General features: G+C 40.1%; 1 protein-coding gene across 13 annotated transcripts in view; it reads right to left on the bottom strand.

The window, feature by feature from the left end:
* Window positions 1-240: 240 nt before the first annotated feature.
* pcbp3 (poly(rC) binding protein 3) overlaps window positions 241-22,337 on the bottom strand; it is a 46,054-nt gene continuing 23,957 nt past the window's right edge. For 5 of the 13 annotated variants that reach the window (XM_027005702.2, XM_035522342.1, XM_035522347.1 and 2 more), the window contains 12 exons: window positions 12,845-13,014; window positions 12,330-12,353; window positions 12,161-12,193; window positions 11,359-11,475; window positions 10,776-10,907; window positions 10,330-10,458; window positions 9,112-9,255; window positions 7,775-7,816; window positions 6,409-6,487; window positions 5,391-5,443; window positions 4,854-5,023; window positions 4,021-4,475 (listed from right to left, as the gene is read on the bottom strand). In XM_027005702.2, coding sequence (XP_026861503.1) covers window positions 4,421-4,475; window positions 4,854-5,023; window positions 5,391-5,443; window positions 6,409-6,487; window positions 7,775-7,816; window positions 9,112-9,255; window positions 10,330-10,458; window positions 10,776-10,907; window positions 11,359-11,475; window positions 12,161-12,193; window positions 12,330-12,353; window positions 12,845-12,919 — 1,053 coding nt within the window. In that variant the 5' untranslated portion in view covers window positions 12,920-13,014 and the 3' untranslated portion in view covers window positions 4,021-4,420. Of the gene's footprint in view, window positions 3,537-4,020; window positions 4,476-4,853; window positions 5,024-5,390; window positions 5,444-6,408; window positions 6,488-7,774; window positions 7,817-9,111; window positions 9,256-10,329; window positions 10,459-10,775; window positions 10,908-11,358; window positions 11,476-12,160; window positions 12,194-12,329; window positions 12,354-12,844; window positions 13,015-17,628; window positions 17,736-22,337 lie in introns of those variants that run through there. The other 8 variants (XM_035522368.1, XM_027005705.2, XM_027005704.2 and 5 more) reach the window with 8 other exon arrangements.

Here is a 22,337-nt window from a genome sequence, read left to right on the forward strand (position 1 = left end):
AGCAACCTAACAGTCATGATGATGCATTTCAACAATATCCAGTTTACAGTGTAAAGACACACCTATATATTAGACTGTGAACACCAAGCTTTTTTACAACATTCAGAGCCCTCTAGTGGTAGGATACAGTTGACAACCCTCGTTATAAACAGGCTAAAGCAGAACATTTATCAACATCTCTAATTATACTTGCAATAATGTAGACATGATCAACAATAACTTTAAGCAATCAAAACAGTATCAAGGGAAAAAAAAACTTTATTTTTCTCCCTTTACAAAACATTTTAAAGGTAACCTAACTTCAGTAATGTAAACCTAACATAGACCTGCAAGCAGCAAATTATCTAATGTTAAATAATCACTTTATTACATTTAAAAACAACATAATTTACAGAAGCACAAAGAGGAAAGGGCCCTTGTTTTTTGCTGCTCTAGTACACTGAAAGCCTGGGCATGAACAATGAAACTAACAGTAAAAAAGCTAATTTATGTGCATTAGTTGTGAGGACAAATAAAGGCCTATGCTGAGCTAATACATGTTATTGTGTGTGCAAATGCAGTATGTGAATGAAGACAGGAAAATGCAATGTCATGATATTTGACAATGAAGAAATAAACCGAAAAAGCAGGGAGAAGGAAAAAATGTTTAAATACTAAACATCATTGCACTCCCACTAAATTATTGTATTGCATATAATAATAATTATAATAAAAACAACAACAGCAACAACAACAACAACAACAACAACAACAATAATAATAATAATAACTGCCTACCTTGGTAAAGCACTAAGCTTCTTTGAAGTGTCAGTTACAAAGCATGCTGTGAGAATATTATGCTTCTGTACAGTGAGTTACAGTGCAGCACATTATTGTCCAAAACATGACAAATAGAACATTCCATACAAATATTATAAGACACAGTCTTGCTTGAAACATACAATCTAACTTAATATTTAAAAACCCCAAACACAGACCCAAGCACAGACATAAACCTCATTTCAACTTGGTGCAAATCTGTGTATCTGAGATTTAAAAAAAAACTATCGCTAACAGAATATGTATGTTTAAACACTAATAAAAACTGTAGCTAATATAATCTGTTAATGTAGCCATTTTATAGCTACAATCGTACATTATCTTAGCCATGTGCACCACTGTCCTATGATAGCCATGTGCACCACTGTCCTATGATAACCATGTGTATACATGTGCATATTAACATTTTTGAGTTTCAAAATTACAAAAGTTTTGAGCTCACAGCACAAAGTAATTCACAAATAAATTTCAGACTTTAGTCTAATTACCTTTCAAAGTGTTGTGCAGTGGATTCACATTCAGTTGCATATTGATTTGTCCACAGTGTGGTAAGACTGCTTCAGTCCCAGACTAGAAGCACTTTTAAATTAGTTCAAAACTGCACTTATTATGGAAAATCAAGCCAAGAAATGGGTCTTTCTTCTCTGAACAGTGGAATTATGAAGATAATTGTGGAAATTATTTTTTAAAATTGGCAAATGACCAGCACTACAGCAATTACATTCAATTCTCAGACCTAGACTTTTATGAGATTTAAATGATTAGGATGAGAAGCTATGGTTTATTAACAATGACAGGGTCTCATTATCTAGACTGGAGAGACACTGTGTACTTAAGATGAAGGTAAGAGCGTCACCTATAGGAACCTAAATGAATAGAGGTAAAGCCAAGGGCTTTATTGACAAAGACCTGACATCAGTTAAAGCTACACATGGCTCTGGAAGGGTCTCTACATGAATCATAACTTGAGATTACAAAACCAGTAAAGCTCTGAAATCTACAAGCAACTGCATGTAACAGTCGGATAACGGGTTTTATCTCTATGCTTGTTCTGGTGTGCACAGTGAGTCCTCTAATTAATTCTGACAGTGATAACAGTTAAAAAGCAAAGCAGTCTACACTTAAAGCTGTGCTTACTGATCTGAAATTCAGCAACAACAAGATCACTACCAGCACCAGTTACTTACAAAAGGGAAACAAGCAAGACTATGCTATAGCTGAAGATTCTGGAAAGCAACTACAGGAAGGCAGCTGTTAAACAAGCCATGGTGGTCTTAAGCCAGAATGAACAAAGCCAAAGAAGGAAAAAATCATGATGCTAAGGGAGGCAGACAGTTCCCCAAATGCACTGCAGGGTCATGCTCATGAAGACTTAGAGATACAGATCAAAACGATAGATTTTTACTATCATCTGAGGATCTCTGTGCTACAGCAATTTGAGAAAACCTCCGGAGTGCTATAATCTGCCATTAAACCTTGGATTCTCAAATGAACTGATCAAAGTGGTTGACTATGGATGGCTGAGAAACAAATTGTAATGTAGAGATTATTGTTGTTGGTTTTGTTGGCTGGGTGCTTACATGGATGCTCAACATGCTGCTGGAAAAGAACAACCACTAGTCTATATCTTCTGTGTGCAGGCACTTACACATGCACTTCCTGTTTGCCTAATAGATGGGAGTTTTAGTGGAAAAACCAGAGAGCAATATGTCAGACTAGAGTAATATGGCTATGTGTGATGGAGGCATGATGCAGTTCCATGAAAGAAAAATTAATCAGGCATCATTATCAGCAAATCTCTATTCACTTTTAAAGGTACCAGCAGCTATCATTTTTTCAGCTTTTTCCATTTTGTAAGGTATTGCCTACATACTTACAAAGAGATTATATATGAAAATAGACTACAAACAAATTCTGCTATATCACATTGAACCTGAATACATTTGTAATGAGGACTAAAACTGACCTTCCACCATGCTGCAATGCAGTAAACACAAGCTAAATCAATCAACCATTATTTATTAGTTCTGTTTTTTATTTGTATATTTGTATTTATTTATTTACTTTTTTTTTGCCAGCAGCTCCAAAAGTAAATACAAAATTCTGGCTGATAATGGTCAACCTATGTGGGGTCATGCCACACAATGAAAATACAAGAGAGCAACAGATTACTGGGGCTCTGGGGCTTTTGGTGTGCAAGATGCCGCACTGTCTCTTGGGCTTTAGTAATTACTGTTTTGGTTTGTTAGAAAACCGGCAATAGTAAAGAATGTGTTCTGGCTCTGATAGCAACGGTGCAGGACTAGCAAAACCTGAATTAAAAAAAGAGCAGCAAAAAAACAAAGCATGAATTCACAGTGAAAGTCACTGGGGCTCTGGGGCCTTTCAAAGCAGAATGCCAGAGAATAACATGAAAAGTACTAGAGTGCCAAAAAAGTGGTGTCCTTTAAAATGAAGGGATAAGGAGAACCTGGGAAACTGGGAAGCATCAAGATAACAATATGGGACCAGTAAGAACGACACAGAACTGGAGATTTTAAATATGTAGTGATTACAGAATATAAATAAGTTTGATTCACTTAAAATACAGGAAAGCCAAGTACAGAGAAAAGAAAACAAACTAGGTGCAATGCCATTGGCTCAAGGGTCATGTGATGCAGTGAAGGATGATGGGTAGAAATTAGAGAGTGCCCATTCCAGTGACTTCAGACGTCAGCCTAAAACAGTCGGGAAGAGGGGAGGGGAGGGAAGGTGGGGTGGGAAGGGAGAGATAGAAAAATAGAGAAAATAAAATAATTCTGAAAGTATTTTCAAACCTTTCATAGAACATTCAACAGCTCTATCTACCTTGTTTGCTTTATGTTTTCCCTAGTCTTGCATAATGACCATGCATTTGTATTTACTAATGCAATTGAGAAGAAAACAGCCAAAACACCTGGTCAGCTTGAAATAAAATAGATTTCCACAAAAAGACACATTTTCCAACACCTCTTAAATGCATATCTGTTTTAAAGAACACAGTCAAACATAATTTGACAAATGCACTCATTCAAAAAGCAGCACTTTGTCAAGCATATTCATGGGCTCTGATTGGAATAAACTCATTCCAACTTTCCAAGAACACCCCCCCCCCACCACATCCTTATGTTAATGGTTCACATCACACTATCTGGCCAAAAGCATTGCTTTGTAGCAATCAGATGTGAGCCATATATTTTATTTTTTCATATGTTTTTAAGCTTTCCCAGCATGGAGTTTCATTACAGAACTAGGAACCACACATAACTAATATACAGAACACAAAATAATAAACAAAAATACAGTGGGAACCTAATCATTGAGCATGCTAGGACACTGTATTGAAATAATATACCATGAACAAAATTCACAGCACTATATTCTCATAATTTGTTTTTCCTTTTACAGTACCTACACAAGTTAAGGGTCAACACAAGGAGAGCAGGCTCGGGGGGGCGGGGGGTGGGGAGATTGGGGGTTTGATGAGAGATGGTGGTTGTGAGTCCTAAGAAGGTCTGATACATAAGGTTAATAGGAAAATGGTTGCTGTTAGCTTCCAATAATGAGAGCAGTTTGGGGCGCTTCAGGATGTAGTCATTGATGAGGGGTCATTCCACATGGCTGCCACGTCTCTGAACCTGCCAGCGGAATTGTGGGAAAGCAATATCCATTAGTGCGTCCTCCCCACTGCTGGTGTGCAAGCCCCACTATCTCTCTCCCTCTATTTCACACACACACACACACACACACACACACACGGCTGTAGAGCAGCTCACATCCTTTCAGTCACCTTTCTGCAAATGTTACCATGATAACATATCACCATGTGCACAATCATCTTCATGTCCTGCCTTCATTACAGTCAACGTCCTTGCATGTCTTCACACACTTCAGCAGACACATACAGCAGACATACATGGACAGGTTGTTCTTTATCTTATGTCAGGTCTATGGAAACATTTTAAAATAGTGACAAAATAATGTCTCTGTAGTCTGGTGCTGGGCCGGTCTCTTACCTTGCGTTGATGAGGTACTGGGCAAGGCTGATGTTAGCAGGCGTTCCTGTGATGGTTATCTGACGCTCTGATGACCCTTCCATGGCATTAGCAATTTTGATCTGTGCTCCAGACATCTGACGGATCTCATTAATTTTGGTTCCCTGGCGCCCAATTATGCAGCCTATTAGCTGAGAAGAAATCACAAAGGTTCTTAAAAAACAAAATTATGTTCTGTGGGGAAAAAGAGAGATGGAGAGCTCTCTGGCAAAACATTAATAGTGGTATTCTTACTGGCTATTAAACAACCAACCTTGGCAATATTAACCTCATTATGATGGCCTAAAACCTTGTGAGGTAGCAAGCATACAAAACAGGACAGAGCTGTTCCTGATGTGGGTGAACCATGCCCTGCATGCGTTGATTGCACCCTGCTTTGCCAACCCAGCTCTAGAATCTGACATGTCAGGGAAAGGAAAACCCTATACTGTGCAGTGCTGAGGCACTCCAGGATTGGAAGGGCATGGGCTGCATCTCAGTGTGCTTGCCTGTACTCACATCATTGGGAATGGTGAGTTCATGAGTACTGGCCGGGGGACTGGCATCCAGACCTGGGGCGGAGAGCAGACAAGGGCGAAGGGGACAGATCATGATGAACAGCACAGCACACACAGACACACACAGACACACACACACAGACACACACAGACACACACACAGTCACACACACTCACTCATGTCCTGTAGCACCACGAAAACGGCAAAGAACAGGATCAGAGTACCAACAAGTGAGGGAACTCCTCTCAAGGTGCTTTTATTTCCTTATGTTTCTAGGTATAACGCGATCTACAATTATTTGAAGGTTTATATGCACAGTCTCTATGTCCTCTGACCAGGTTGAGCCTCACACAATTGACTGTGATAGAAATTGACTCCCTAAGCGTGCCCAAAGTGCATAATTAAGAGAAATGCATAAACTGGTGTTTATTTTGTCTCATCGCTTTAAGGCTGCTTGAAGAGACTTTGTTAAATCCTCCAGAGACAGACACTTGAAGAAAGGCTGTTGTACAATTCATCAATCATGTAATGTGAAAGAGTAGGCCTTCAGACCCTCTGTGGGTACACAAGGAACCAGCTATCAGCATATTTATTTGTCTATATTTATTATCTTCTTGCCTTTTAGAATTAAATAGATTTTTGTTTCTGCATTGGAGATTACATTTTCTGAGCTTCATCTCTCAGTTCTAAATGTATTTCCTGGTTACATATTTCTGTTCTTTTATGAATCAAGTGAAGTGGGCTGGCAGTGAAGTCTCTTCAGCTCTTTACATTCTTATCTCCCATGATACCAGTATTCACTATTCAAGCAAATAAAAAAGAAAAGAAACGAAAACAAGAAAAATGCAGTTGAAAGTTAGAATGAAACAAAAGGCCACAGTAAAGTCAAGAGCAACCACCAGGGGTATATCATGAAGCGAGGCACAGATAGAAAAGGGAAGAGAAAGAGAGAAAGAAAAGAGAGTGTTTCTACAGGTATGGAGAGAAGGACGCTTTGTAAGGGCTTGTGGGTACGTACCGGGGAAAGCAGGGGTGGTCTGTCCAAGGGGAGTAAAGGGAGTTTGCTGCATAGCCAACTGGTGGAGCTTGGTCAACTGCTGAGGGGGGCATGAGGGACAGTAGAACTAAGAGGTTATTTATATAACGCACAGGTCACACTGAGAAACCAAAAAATGAAAAACCAGAATAAAGAGAAGACAAGGAGTAGAAGCCAAAACACATGGTGGAGGAAGACAACACAGATGAAAAGAGAGAGAAATAAAGAGAGTGTGTGTGTGTGTGTGTGTGTGTGAGAGAGAGAGAGAGAGAGAGCGAACAAAAGAGAGAAATAAGCTCGAGGACTTGGCCTGACTGTGAATGCGTATATCTTTCTGGGCACGCTTTTAGAAAGAGCTAACTCAGATCTGGTTGGATTGCTGTCATAAAGGCTAAATGATGAGGGGAGCCTAGTATATGCGTTCATGTAACCCTTGTGATAGAACATTTGCTCTAAAGGTTAAGGCTTTTCTGACAGTATCCCTTGAAGACACATACCTGAACCCAATGTGAACTCTTTTTCAATTACCTACAAATGGATGAGAGAGCGAGCAGGGGCAGCCTATCCCAACTCATTCTGAAGATGAGAGGTTATGAGCACAGCCACATCATCCCTCAGAGCCACTGGCTGATGTGCCTTTGCCCTCTAAAGCTGTGTGTAAGTGTAGATGGAGAGCATGCTTTTGCTCTATGTGAGTGATCACAACGTCACCCGGTGACTTCCTAAGCAGCCATCATTGCCCATCCTCAGTGAGAGGCACTGACATGCACTACACCACCCAGCATTTTGAGGACACGCTGATTCATTATTCATGGAGATGAAAGGCCTCTCTGGGAATGGGGAGGTGTGTGCTGTTCTGTTTGATTGGAGCTATAACGTTATTTACTGATGACCATTGCCAACAACTTCTGTTTACAAAGTAGTTAGCTAACAGAGTTTACAAAGTGAGTGGATTCGGGTAGGGTAGAATATTTAGTTGGTATTCGTTAGACATTGACATTTTGGCTGCTTGACATCTTTAAATGCTGTTAAAACTGAATCAGTTCCATTACAGATCCTTGGATAAGGAAAACATATTACACCAGAAAATGACAATTGCTACAGTGGTATGACTCTTGATTTTAACAGGCCAAGTCCTAAGTCTCGTTCTTAACACGGATGACTCAGGTGGAGAACAGTTTCAGATTGTAATGCAAAATAAATTATACATCAGATGTGTCATAGTAATATTATTAAAAGTCATTATTAATATTATTAATGTTATTATTAATATTAATAAAAGTCTGTCCAAGCAGCTCATGGTGCTAAAGTGGGGACTGGGGTGCAGATTCTGAGGCTGTTAACTCACATCTGGATGTGGAATGGCATATTGTCCCTGAATTGTGTAAGCCTGTAAATGAGAAGGAAAAAGGGAAAAAAAATGAACACATTTACTAAACAAAAGTCTCTATTCTTAATTCATAATATATTTTTTTAAATTAAGAATTATAAGAAAGTAAAACAGAAACAAACCAGTACACACACAGCTTATAGTGATAGACTTTGATAACCATGACAGTGACAGTTTATAGCTCTTCACAGCCTAAGATGTGGAAAGATCCTATCTTTACCTACTGTGTAGGTTCAACTCTCTTATGACCCAGTTGAGAGGAATGATAAATAAAGCTGTAAATAAAACTGTTATAAAGCTGTAATATTATAAAACCAAGCTGGCCACAATTTTGAAATCTCTGGAGAAAACATGGATTTAATAAAGGGAATTTGGGGTTCTATGTTGACAAAGTATTTCAAGAAAGGGAAAAAACTCTAAAGGGCAATATTACATTGTAAGCTTTCATTGCAGACTTAAAATATCCCCTCCACACCTCAAAAACAATTAAGTCTGAACAATTGAAATGCATAAAATGACAGACATCTCTCACCAAGAGATATCATCTTCTAACTTTTCTGCCTCTCTGTTATTTCATTTTAAAATGACTATTGTGTTTGTGGTAATGTGTTTTCTGTCACCTGCAATTGAGAAATATGACACTAATGGTTCTTTCAAGGCTTTATTGTCACCCTATTCAAGATGGCACACAGAATGAATGGCTGTCTGAAATTCTGTATAAGCAGTTAAGGTGGAGTTAGTGGAATGCTAAGAGTGGAATACTAAGGTATAATTTACCTAGCTCGGGTTAGAAGACTGAAAAAAAAAATCAGAAACACACTGCATAGTCATGTTGGTTATTGAATAGGTATCTTCCTATTCTTACTTGATTTTGCATTAGTTTTTGGCTTATTAAAAGGATGTGATCTATTTCAGAAGGAAGACGTGAACTACGTAAAAAGAGCTTGCATGCCAGACATCAGTAAGGAGCACTAAAAACTAATATAAGAATACATGTTAAAATCAGAAGTGAAAATATATCTCTTAGATTACAAATGCAATATTCGGTTGGCGTTCACACATTCTGAACAAGGAACTGGCTCTTCCAATAAGCAACTAGGAAATTCTGATATTCTCTAAACATAATAGCAGAGGATGCACTTCAGTACAGTAAAAATAACAGTGGCACCTGGGCATGTGTCTAACAGCAAGCCCTGTGCCTCCCCTCCCCCTTTCTGTCCGCGAGCCAGGTGCTCCACAGACTGTCTGGCACAGTACCATGCTTGTGAGAAGGTGAGAAACCTGCGTGTACTAACAGGCAGTGGCTGGTGCTGCAGTAAAAGGCTGAGATTGGCTGTGGACGCGGCCAGCGGGTCGGCTCTTACCTGGCCACCTGAAAAAATGACGGGGGTGGAGGCGGGCTTTGGGCGGTAGGGGATGGTGGCACCTTTCGGTGGGGACTAGCAAAGGGGAAGAGGGAAGAGGTGGAGATGATGTTAGACTTGGAAAGAGACAGAGTGCGAAGACAAGTGTGTGTGTGTGTGTGTGTGTGTGTGTGTGTGTGTGTGTGTGTGTGTGTGTGTGTGTGTGTGTGTGTGTGTGTGTGTGTGTGTGTGTGTGTGTTTGCGTAAATAAGACCAATAGTGAGGCAGAAAAAGTTGTCTCATTCTCACTCCAACCCATTAGACTGCCTCTCCCAATGATCTGCATATCTGCATTCATCTATCCAAACACACAACACACACTCATCTTTCTCTCTCCTGCCCCTATCTCTCCCTTCACCATTTGCACCATCTATTTTCTATAAACTTAAACCCTTAATTTCTGTGCGGTGATCAGTGCCTCAGCAATACCCCAGTATTTGCCATTTAATGTTTGTATTGGTGTTATCCTCAGTATCATATAACTATTTTTCATTGCTGTTGCAGTTTAGTTATTGTGCATGACACATGTAAAACAATTTCTTTTTGTTGTATACAATTAATGAAATTGACTCTGAATAGAATAGAACAGACCTAATAGAACATCCATAATATAATGTAATATAATGTATAACACAGAATAGAAATAATAGATTAGATTTTTACTTGCAATGTCTCTGTTTCTAATTCATCTTCCTTGTTCATTTTATATATTCACTTTAAACTTACACAAACACAACAAAATCCCAACCACAATTAAAAAAAGTATTAAACTCAAGTACAATATGTGATGAACGAGGCCCCTGACAGAGAAAACAAAAGAGTTTGTACAAAAAGGGCTGTGACACTTTATTGAATGATGGAGCACCCTCAGGACAGAACTAGGGTGGAGAATGAGAGACATTCAATACTGTCCCGTCAAAGCTCACTGATCCACTGACCTCCACTGCCCTGCCCTATGGGACCAGTCGAGAAATGGACGGATGAGAAAGGGGAGGGCGAGAGAGGGAGAGGCAGCGCATAGGCTATGCGTGTCTGGTTGTGTTTATACATGTGGTGGTATGTTGGCTATCTCAGAGGCTTTGTCTGACCAGGCCAGCCACCCCACTGTACCTCCAGCATGACCACACATATCTGTTTGACACACTGGATGATGGCGTCCGGGGTGCCTGAGATTGTCACGGCGCGCTCAGTGGAATTGGGCAGCATGTCCCCAGCAACCTGTACCTGGGCTCCCGTGGACTAGTAAGAGACATCACACACATTCACACGCACAGAAAACAAGTGTCGCATGCACATACAGATGCACACAGAATCTTGTCACAAAAATCAATTTGTATATAATTGTCTTCTGTAGTGGGATCTGTGAATACGTGGCCACTGTGATCTGTCGGCTTAGAAATAAGAAATGTGAATTGTGTGGCTTCAGAGTTCTGTGGTGTACTATTTAGAGGGTGAGCCATGCCTTGCAGAACGCAGTCAGGCTTTATGCCCAGTAAGGGGGTACTTAGTGTCATGTGTGTGAGAGTGCAGTGCCGTGTTAGGGAAGGGCATGGCACCTCTCTCATCTCCTTGATCTTGGAGCCCCCCTTCCCAATGAGAGAGCCACACTGGCTGGCTGGGACCACCAGGCGCAGGGTGACGGGGGGCTTGCTGGTGGCCGGGCTGTTGCTCATGGAATTGATTATATCCTGCAAAAGCATCGCAATAAAGAAAATGCATGAAACCTATGAATATTAAGGCCTAAATCAGCAAAAGGAGGAATATTGCCAACATCACACCAGCAGAATTGGCTCTGAGTGTGGCTGGCTTACACATTGCAGCATTTAAATGGGTGCAGTCTTGCAGTTCTTTCCAGCTGGAAAGCCTTTGTAAGCCACTACTGCTAAGCCTGCCAGAGGACTGCTGTGTTCAGCTCTGACTACTGTGAGTCATTTCATTTCACTCTGATTGGCAGCCCTAGGAGAGGCTGGCATTGAGCACATTAATAAACTACTGCGAATTCAGTTCTGTTCAGCAAAAATGGTGTGTAACCCATCAGTTTCTGTGAGTTGCTTTGCTTTTTTTCTGAGCAATCCAGCTGTGTTAAATAGACAGAGAGATATAAGACCAGTTTGACCAATAGCTCTAGATAAAACTCACCTCTTCAAACTTGTAGGCGATCATGGCAAAGGCCTTAAAAATGGCATCAGTGGGTCCTGTAATTGTGACAATCCTCTCTGGACAGTTCCCTTCAGAGATGTTGATACGAGCAGCACTCTGCAAACCACATAAACCTGAGATTACATCTTGAAAACTGTAGATAAAATAGTGAAAACTCTAGATTAAATCTTTATAACTCTAGATGAAATCTTCCATCAGAGGTTTGTTTTTAGATCAAATTTGTGGGATAATGCAAATTAGTTTTTAAAGGTAGGATTTTAGTAGGTTTGTACAATTACATGTATGGCATTTAGCTGACACCTTCATCCAATTATGACTCAAGCAATTGAGGGTTAAGGGTCTTGCTCTGGGGTCCAACAGTGATAACTTGCCATTAGTGGGGCTAGAAGTGGCAATCATCTGATTACTACTCAGTACCATGACCACTAGAACTACCACTGCTCCAAATATAGTAATCCTTTGTGAACACAAAAAATAGGTTTGGATCCCACTCACTGTATATACAAGTTTTAAAATACCATATAGTGGATGCCACTGTTGTTTTTTCATGTCAGCCACTTAGGAAGGCCATGATTTAGTACTTTAGAAATCCTAGTGAGAGAATGCTGCATGTTGTTACCACCAATCCTCCTGGCTGAACCTTTAATCCTGCAACATGAACTCAGTCATGGCTGGAGGATAACAAGGCAAGGGAGCAAGAACTGCACATGCACATCAATGAGACAGAGAGAGAGAGAGAGGATGAGAGAGGGAGGCTGAGAAAGCAAGGAAATTAACTGACCTCTTCACGCATCTTCTTCACAGTTTCCCCTTTCTGAAAAAAACAAAACAAAACAAAAAACAGTATCACACATTTTTAGAATAGAAACACTCAGAAAAATCTGGAGAATTCAGACTTTAAATTTAATACAAGGTATGAACTAAAAGCAAAAGCAAGCATATATTCATACCTTTCCAATGATACTTCCAACTTCCTGTGGAAGTAAAAGAAAAAGATAAGAGAAAGAATGAAAACAAACATTACTACAATAAATCCAGTGACCTCCTCCTGGATGTTTTAGAGGAACAAATGAAAACAGGGAAAATCTCAATATAGCTCTACTATTATCCATTGTGAACTGTACAATATCAATATTGCAATATTTACACTTTTTAACTATGTTGACAAGAGCAGATAAACATCAGGCATGTTGTTGTGTAATGAGAAAATGGATGCCGATTAGGACTAATATAAGCAGGGAAGCCTTGCCCTCCGCTGCTTATCTGTTCGCCTCTCCTGCATGATTCAGAGGCCTGGCAGGAGCAGACCTGCTCCATGGACAAGCCCAATCACACCGGCTCTTTAGTGTGGCACAGGCGCTCATCAGATGTTTCACCCTTACCCTCCTACTCTATCTCTGCTCTGGCTCACTCTCTTGCCATTACACTCTCCCTCTCTCAACCTGCTGGCTCTTTCTCTACTTACCTTGCCATGCATGAGGAGGCGGATGGTCAGGGTGACGTTGAGCCCACCTTCTGACTGCACTTTGCTGGGTTCCATACTGGGATTGGAGGAGAAGCAGGAGTGTGGTCACGTGAGAAAAGGAAGACCCCAAGAGCAGAAAGAGAGAGATGGTATGGCAGCCAACCAGTCACCTGAAAGATATTCACACACACACACACACACACACACACACACACACCACACACCTTACTGATGGACCTGACAGAATGTGAATTCCACTTATTGTTTTTGAATGAAGGTTATTTAAAGGAAGGTAGCAATGAGTCAACTGCCTGACCTTATTCATGATACTATATATGCATACTCTGAACACAAGATGGAGCACTTCTCATAAATACAATTCTCATAAATTTAATGTCATGCAATATTTTATTTGGATTTATAATACTTTTGGCATCAGTCTAATATAACACTCAAAAGCAGACTTTGGCCATATGGTGGAGAATTTATTAACAGAAATATCAGTGCCAACTGTTTCTGTGACTCATTAAAATATATTTAAAATATCTAGGATCCCATAAATTACATTTCACACATTATTGCCCAACTAAACCAAAATGATTATGACAGTAAAGTCATTACCTTCAAATCTAATTCTTTGGCTCAGGGTGCACACACTGACCACACTCACAGTTAGGATGCTCTGGCTAAGGAGTGGCCATATCAATGCACAAAAGACTGTTCACTGGTCCTTGATTTCCCCAGATCCAAAACTTACTAGCCCCGTCAAATGAACAATTACACATCCTAAAAAAGTGTTAAACTACAGAGTGGTCAGAATGCAAGATAAGCAAGCAGGAGAAAAAAGACAGTATAAACAAAACCAAAAACACTGCTTTAACATACGTAATAAAGAATAACAGTGGACTTGGGTGAGTCTAGGTTTTCTGAGTCCACATGGGAAACAGAAAACACATTGATACACTCACACCAGCTTGCCACATCTCTTAAAATTACCATCCTACTGAACAGCAAAACCATAGAAAGAGAGACAGAAACAGGAAGACTGCAGAGAGACACAGAAACAGAGAGAGAGGTAGCACAAGTCTTCTCTTAGTTTTTAGTTCAGGTTCATGGATCACTCTCTTGCACACTCTTTCTCTCACACAGTCTCTCTCGTACATAATTTCTCTCTCACACACTTTCTCTCTCACATGTTTTGTCTCTCATACACTCTTTTCAGTCTCTCTGCTCTTATGTCTCTCTCTGCTTTCTGAAGATCAGCAGTCACCCAGCAGAGAGCGTGAACCATTTAGAACTTTCAGAGAAACTTACAAACTCAAGGTCAGAGTCACAGAGTGTGTGACAGTATGAGTGATGAAATCCGTTATATAAAAGGGTGGTACATGAGAAGAAAATGGGTTATGTTTGTTTGTGGGAGAGAGAGAGAGAGAGAGAGAGAGAGAGAGAGAGAGAGAGAGAGAGAGAGAGAGAGAGAGAGAGAGAGAGAGCACGAGAGAGAGAGAGAGAGAGAGTGAAAAGTAGAAAGAGAGAAGTGAGTAAGACATTAGAGCATATGTATATGTGTGCAAATGAAATCAGAGAGAGCGGTAAAATGAGAGTGACATATGAAATCTTCAGCCAGCTGTCCACCAATTTCCCTGCGGAGCTTAGACTGGGTTAAAAAAGAGAAACCTTAATAAATCCTCTTAGACCATGACAGGGAGCAAGGCCATGGCTCAAATGAACAGAAAGTAACCCACCAAAGCCATAACTCCTTCCACTAGCAGGCCTAAGCTTTAAGGCGCCAGTGACCTGGTGAAACACCATCAGCAGCAAACACAGTATGAACCTGCTGGGCTTCCTTACAGAGTAATGCAGCATGCATGTTACATAACTGGGCATGATGGCACCAAAAGGCAGAACTTTACACTGAAGGTCATGAGACAAAAATAAAACAGGATTTTTAGGGCTCCAGCTCAGTGAGTTATTCATCTTTGAAGCTTTAAGCTTTTTAATGAACATACTGTTTATCATAGCATTATTGAAAGCTTTGATTTGGCTGGGAATCTTTGGGATGTTCATGTTAAAGTTCTGTTTATTTGGTTTGATGTTTCCAAGAGAGAAACTCCAGTGTAGGAGGGGAAGGAAAAGTTCTCCAGATGAAATAAATTAAATGTATGATTGTCATGGAATTCCCCCCCCCCCTGCCCCCAGTGGTATGACCTACTGTGTGCAAGGGAATTTACATTTGTTGCCATGCCCTCCATGATGGCACGCATGTGCACAGGATGAATGTTGAGTGTATGTCTGTTTATTTAAACCCCTGTCAGTATGGGCCTCATTGTTGGTCATTGTTCGTATTAGTGTTAAGGAGTGTGTTATCATTAATGTTATTGTCAAGGGAGTCTGTGCGTCCTGCTCAACGCTCTGTGGCACTCGGGCCGTGACAGTGATTTAGTTGTTATAATCAAGACTGGGCTTTGATTCATGTTTCCTCGGACAGACTTTTGAAAATGTTAGGAAAAACAAGTGCTGCAGTAACACCCCCCCCCCCCCCACAAATCCTTCTTCTTTTCCTTCTGGTAACATACATTTTTACACATTTAGCATTGCAATAAAGCTAATCAATATAAATAGCATGCATACACTAATAAATAAAGCAGTTTAGTTTTGCATAAAATCAATATGATAATTGCACAGCCTTAAACACAAATTTCAGAGGTGCAACACTAGTATTGCAACATAATTAATGGATGCTACAATATTTGGTTTAGGGAGAGCACACAGTGTACCTGTTACATTTCTGCCAATTTAATGAAAATCTGTTTGCACTAACAGTTATGGCATTATAATCTAATTAATGAAAGGTCAAAAGGTTTCATACTCAAAGCTGAATCAACATAATTTCCAGGTTCTGTATTGAAAATGTTAAATTTGTAGTAGCACTAATGGGCTATCAAAAAACTAACAAACATGTAAGTAAATAAATTAATAAATAAATGCATGTTTACAATTTGGAGGCTGTCAGAGTTTTGCACTGGTGCTTTCTGATTACAGAAGTAGACCACACAAACCCAAAAGCAGCATTTCTGAATTGGCACTGAATTAAAGCCACGTGCGCTCTCCTCCACCTCGGCAAGAGACAGCACAAAAGCACTCTGGAGCATCAGAATTTATTATAGGCAAAATTAACACAGAAGCCATATACATACACTTTACTTGTGTTCACTGTTCTAGTTCCCCTTTTATATGAACTACATGTAAATCTGATCTACTCCCGATGGTTATTAAGAACAGTATTTGTGGTGTATTGTATGATGCCAAAAGTGGGTCAGGCTGTCATGGAAAGAGCTCCTGGCCCCTTGCTCTGTGCTAGCTATTGAATTAATCACGCTTTATGCTCGGTCAAACAGGGCACCCAAAAACGCTGCTTTCTTATTTCTTGCTCCCTTTTTTTCATTTAATAAGCACATCAACATCAATTATTTCATATGATAAATCATTTGAAATTCATTATATTAGGTTATGAATACATGTATATTGAATTTGGATTGTTTACAGTATATGTTGTAATTACACTTTAGTGAAAATAATCAAGAAACATTCGATAAAGATATGATAAGAGGGTGAGCCGTCCCAACTTCTCAGCACTATGTGGTTTGTTGCCCACTCACACCAAGTGCCTAAAGACTAATCCTGGCCTAGCATAATCCTGTGCTCATGCTAAACTCCAAGAGCTAATTTTCCTGCTTCTATTCTCCTAGTCATTTCTATATCCTTCTAATATGCTGACTGAAATTTAATCCCCAGGGAAGAAACTGTTTACTGGGATTAGACCTTGTAAAAGGGAGGAGCATCGCCTTCTAATTCCCATCCAGACCTAACCCTAGGCTACCATCTCAATCTGCAAACAAAAAACATCAGCAGAAACGCCCTCTTCCTGCTAAAGAATCACGACAGAATAACGCGGAATAACCCATCACGAAATGAAAACACAAATCAAAATGTTTCCTTCAAACAGGCTGTTTTTCTAATTTATCTAAAAGCAAGACAAAATGAGGAGTGTGAGAGGAGCATAGCATTTGAAAGTTTTGCAATTGAAAAGCATTGTATTCTGTCTGAAAAATGTTTACCAACTTCTTAAAAATATTGACCCTATCAAGGATGCTGTCTTTATGAGCATGCTACTAAACTGCTGATGATCTAGTGGCTATATAATATTTCACACCCTTCAATAACATATGGAACAGAAAGTAAGCTAGGCAGTAAACCCTTGTGCATGTAACAGGGGTATCTTTCTGCAGCCGTGATGCAGCAGTAGTATCGCAGCAGTAGTAGGAGGAAGAGCAGAGACTTCAGCAGAGACACCAGCTCACTCAACTGAGCCTGATTAATGAGTTTAATGTCAAAACTGCACACTCTTAGGCTAACTGCAATAGTCATTGTATTAAAAGCTGGTGCAGAGAAATATGAAAAAGTAGTCATGATTCTGTATGTTTCCTGCAATCTTTGTAGTCTCCTGGAGCTCCAGGCAAAGCTTTATCTGAGATGGAGTAGATAACACTGGTCCACGCTCAGGTGTCCATGGGCAGGAAGGAATTGACTAATATTCTCACATTCTGAGCTGAAAAATAATTTCACTCAGTATATGGCAGGAAAAATGTAAATTTGGTGAAAGACTGCATATGTCCCATTTTCTATATAATGAAAGGAGCAAGCAGGGTGGAGATTTTGAGTGACAGGCAAACAGAAAGCGTGACAGACAGAGAGGGAGATAAAAGGATGAAGAGAAGCTGCCCCACCTGATGGTGGTTTTGATGGTGTTGGGGGTAGGGGTGTGGGCTGTCAGCTCCTCCCAGGCTGGGGCTCCTGTCCCAGGCTTGAGCTGGAGGAGTGCTGGCAGAGACGCCTGCACAGATCGGGAGCTATGATTTATTGTATTAAACACATCACTAGTCCTGTCAGTTCATCAGGGGGCTGTGCCAAACATGAAGTGACACTGTTTATTGGAGATGCTGTGGCTCATACAAGATTTCAGGGCAAATTACAGCCCGGGGCAACACGCCTTCACCTCCCCTCCACACACAAACAAGCCCATTTCTTTCATTCTCTGTGCTGCAGCGGAAACCTGCAGACAAACAAAACCAGCAGAGTGGAAGGGAATATTTGGAAAGGAAGGAAAAAACAGCAGAGCAGAAGAAATGTTAAAATGGGGGCGGGGGGGGGGGTTGGCACAACTGAGGATTAGTTCACAGAAGGCAGTTCATTACCTCTTGATGCCCATAAGATTTTAATTGCTTGATGAAAAGACTACTATTATATCACTTACATCTTTAAATATTCATCTTCAAAACAAACAATGATGTTCAGTCACCTCTTAGCTAGCGGGAAGACATGATTTCACACACACTGCACACACTGTACAATAGTGTGCAGCTTCCTCATCTATCACCTGCTCTTATGCATCCTGATGCTTGGGAAGGCCTGCTTCATTTGACTAACGCTGCATGGAGTTTAATTTGTCACTGGCACTAACCATGCACTTTGCAAAAATTTAGGACACACCAATAACACTTTGTGTCTAGGCCAGTGATGCATGACTCAGCTAGCTGCCTGCACTCGTCTGGTGGTAATGCTGTAGAACACAGGGGAACACAGGGACTAATGGTAAATATAGTGCAGCAGGCCGTTCCAGAAATCAGAACAGTTACTGCAGAGCATGTCACAATTGAAGGCATTTAAAGAAAGGCAGGGGGCTGGAAGCAGTGTTTGACGGTCACAGAGACAGGAAGCTCCATGAGCATGTCATACATCCCACATGGCTGGCATGGCCATGTGCCATGTGCATGCATACGGGTCTCTGTCTGACCTTACCCAGTGGAGAGTCCATCTGTCACCTCCAGGATGTGGAACACAGTGGACTCCTGTACATTCAGAATGCACTATCAGCCTCTGAAAATGGTGTCTTACTGCAGCCTTTCAGCTGCTAATATCATCCTCATTACATGTTTTACAGCAGGGTAGAACAAGTTCATCTTTCATAAGTGTCTTGGTCATCTTTCATGGTGTCATGGATGCTGCTCTCGGCAATTACTTAATGATGAAAGGATGGAAATAATGTACTTAATTTGCTAGTATTTAAGCTCGGGCATCAAACTAGACATTGCAAGAAAATCATTTGTACCTTAAGCCATGCTCTATATCATTAGTTGAAAATAATAAAAAAATGAGTGTGATATAATATTTTTCTTAAAAATAATAAACTGTTTGTGATCTTTATTTATATATTATTTATTTTAAAAAAACTGTGAATATGAACATTCTCTCCTTCACTCTTTTTAGGCCACCTATCTAGAACCCACATCGCAGAAGATACCATTACCCAGGTAACATTTTTAACAGTTACATGTTGGGAACCTGTTATAGAGCTAAGTTCATACTGGACAAGCTGAAGGCTTTGAAACTATTCTATGTCAAAATAAAGATTTACCCTTTACAGTGTTAGAGTATACAAACGCCAGAAATTATGTTTAAGCAAAACTTTGTTCACGGAGAAATTGGAGAAAGTGGCTGGTTTATTCCCCTTCTACTGGGAATGTCTATTGTTTTGTTGTTGTTTGCTTGTTTGCTTGTTTGATTGTTTTTGTAAACTATAGTATAATGTCTGTATAGTGTATGATCTCACTGGTGAATCTGACATTTCATGCCAACAACCTCAAATGAAGCAAGTATCCACTTTTTTTTGTTTGTTTTGTATTATCCTATAGTCGTGGGCCTTACAGTTGGCTACAACAACCTGCAAATCTTTGGCCCTAATTGTGGTGATTAAAACCTTCTGTTGGCAGTTGCATCTTTAACTTAAAATGATAGACTTTTAGACTTCATGCAAAAAATATGTCTGTAGGTTGTTTTTGTGGTTTATGTGGCTTTGTGGCTGACTTTACTGTACTGTTACAATAATGCATTTGCATTGGTGTGACTATAAGGTAGTTTTATTTTGATGTACATCCCCTATAACATTCCTCTTTCATAGTGTGATGACTGGGTATGGTATGAGTCTCAAGACTGAGTTAGTCCAGGGCCCCAGAATGCCTTAATATGGCCCTGATATGAACAAATAATTAGAATCATTACAGAAAAAGTAGAGAATTCTGAAAACAATGCACTTCTGGTCACTGCTCAAATCTCTGTTGCAATTATACACATTACATCTGCATGTTGCAAAATTATTTGTCTATTTTTTTGTTGTTTAAATGCAGTAAGATTTACAAAATGTGCCAACAAAAGTTCATTTTAAAGGCATGCTGCATAATTTCTTAAACTGGAAAGAGGTTGACTTGTCTTGAAATCTCAGTTTTCAACAATATGATCAAATCTCATTCTAATATTTGTGAGAACACATGGTTAGGTATCCACTGGAACATTTCCAGTTTTCCAGCAAAAAAAAAAAACAATGAGAAGGACAATAGTGAAATGTAATCCGTGTGGATCTACTGTCGTCTGGCTTCTCCCAGTCCTCTCAGACTTAGACCACTAGCCATTACAGTCAAATATGAACAGGCCATCAGAGTAAGACAATGCCACAGGGCATTGCCACCTTCACTCTTTAGAGGGCAACAGAGACAGTGCAGCTTTATAGCAGCATGCAATTGTATGCCAAACTCATCAAACAGACACTAAAAATGTATTAAAGGAGTAAAAAAAAACCCCAATGTACTTGCTTAACAGTGTGTATTAACAGTGTATATTCAAATGTGTATATTTATATAAAAAACTAGTCTGTGACAATGTAAATGAAGTGAAATGATTTATGGTTATTGAACTAGTTAAAGGGATACAGTCAATCGTTTCACCCTGGCAAAATACTGTTAAAACACAATGGTGATCCATGGTATTCAACATAAGGACTTCTTCAGCACTGCTATGACAAAAGAACTTAGCCCACAATGCATTTGCATGCACATCAGTGCTTAGTAATTGAAGTAAGTCATCTTCCCAAAATAAACCCCCAAAGTTACTCCTTCTTTCTCTTACGGGGCAAGTGCACTATTAAAATGACAATAAAGGGACAATCCATTCCTCTTCTAATCCTATGATCATTTCAGACTATGAGCACATAAACAATCAGATCCTAAATAAATTAGGCATATTAGTCTATATACAGAATCAATTTACATATGATTTAAGTTTACCTTGACGGTTTAAGCTTTTTAAACCATGACATCAATTAAAAGAAAATCTAAAGGTGAGTGACAAGTATTTAGTAATTATAAATGCACATAAGTATCATCTACAGTGAAAAAAGAAGGGTGCTTCAATATTTTAGAGCAGATAATATCTGTAATTAGACTCGATCCTGAGCAGATCTGGCAGTGTTTCACTGTGAAAGTGAGATTTGCCTACAGTGTTTCCCAGCCCATTACACATCTGTTTGATTTTCCAGGATAAAATCACTTTTTGAACATGCCCTCCAAGTGCTGATGAGCTTGGCAAAGCAACATATCCAGGAGGTGCTGTCACCAGGATGTCAAAACTGTATCCTAACCAGAATGCAGACTAAAAGCTGATTATTTTAACATTTCCATAACTTAATGTCTATGAGCATCCAAATGTTGTGTCCCCTAGTGCTAAACATGAACGCTGTGAGCAGTTTCGCGCTGAATACTGAGGAGCAGGCTGCTGGAACAGTCTGATTAGTGCAAAGAAAACATGGACAGCAGAACCCTCTGGCTTCATTTTATTGGGGATATGTAAATATTCAGCACCATCTAAAGTGCTGTCAGGACCTGACAGCCTCTTAGTTTTCTAAGCATCCCTTCTCCTCCTTCAGGTACTGTCACTAAGGAACAGGCCTGAAAAATCCCAGGCAACTTTTTTCTCTCCAATGAAAATTGAGCTACTCAAGGTTAGTCGCCCATGTATAAATTAAGAAAAGTACGTTCAGTTTGTAAAATGCTAACCAACTCTTGCTGCACGTCAGAAATCCTTTCTCTGCTTGTTTAAAATAAAACAGTATATTAAGCCCCTGTTCTTACGTTATGCTGCATCATGCATGTGTTCTCGTGTGCATGCTTGACATGTGAGAAATGTCCTGTGTGAATGCACCATGGCCAAGACCTGGAAGGCTGGGTGTTTTGAAGGAGGAGGGGGTGTGGTCCACTCCAATCGGACAGATTTGTTGCAGGGCATGTGTCTGCGGGGGCATACCTCACCTCCCCCCGCCAGTGCTCCTTGTCTAAAGCAGCCGCTTCTACAACTGTCAGCTCCGATCAGTTGCCTTTGGCTGGATCTCAGCCCAAATTATAATCACAGTCCCTGTCACCTTGCACTGGGCAGAGTCTGGAGAACCAGCACAGAGCATCCTCTCCACTGACCACTCCCCCAGCTTACCAACCACCGTGAGCAGCGATGGCAAAAGGCTGAATGTAACAGAGATGTTGCAGACGGACTATGGCCATGGTGGCATGATTGGGGACTGAAACTCGCAACTATTGTTATGCTGGTCTTTGTT

Source organism: Electrophorus electricus, chromosome 2, assembly GCF_013358815.1.
Source record: "Electrophorus electricus isolate fEleEle1 chromosome 2, fEleEle1.pri, whole genome shotgun sequence".
Lineage (NCBI taxonomy): Eukaryota > Metazoa > Chordata > Actinopteri > Gymnotiformes > Gymnotidae > Electrophorus > Electrophorus electricus.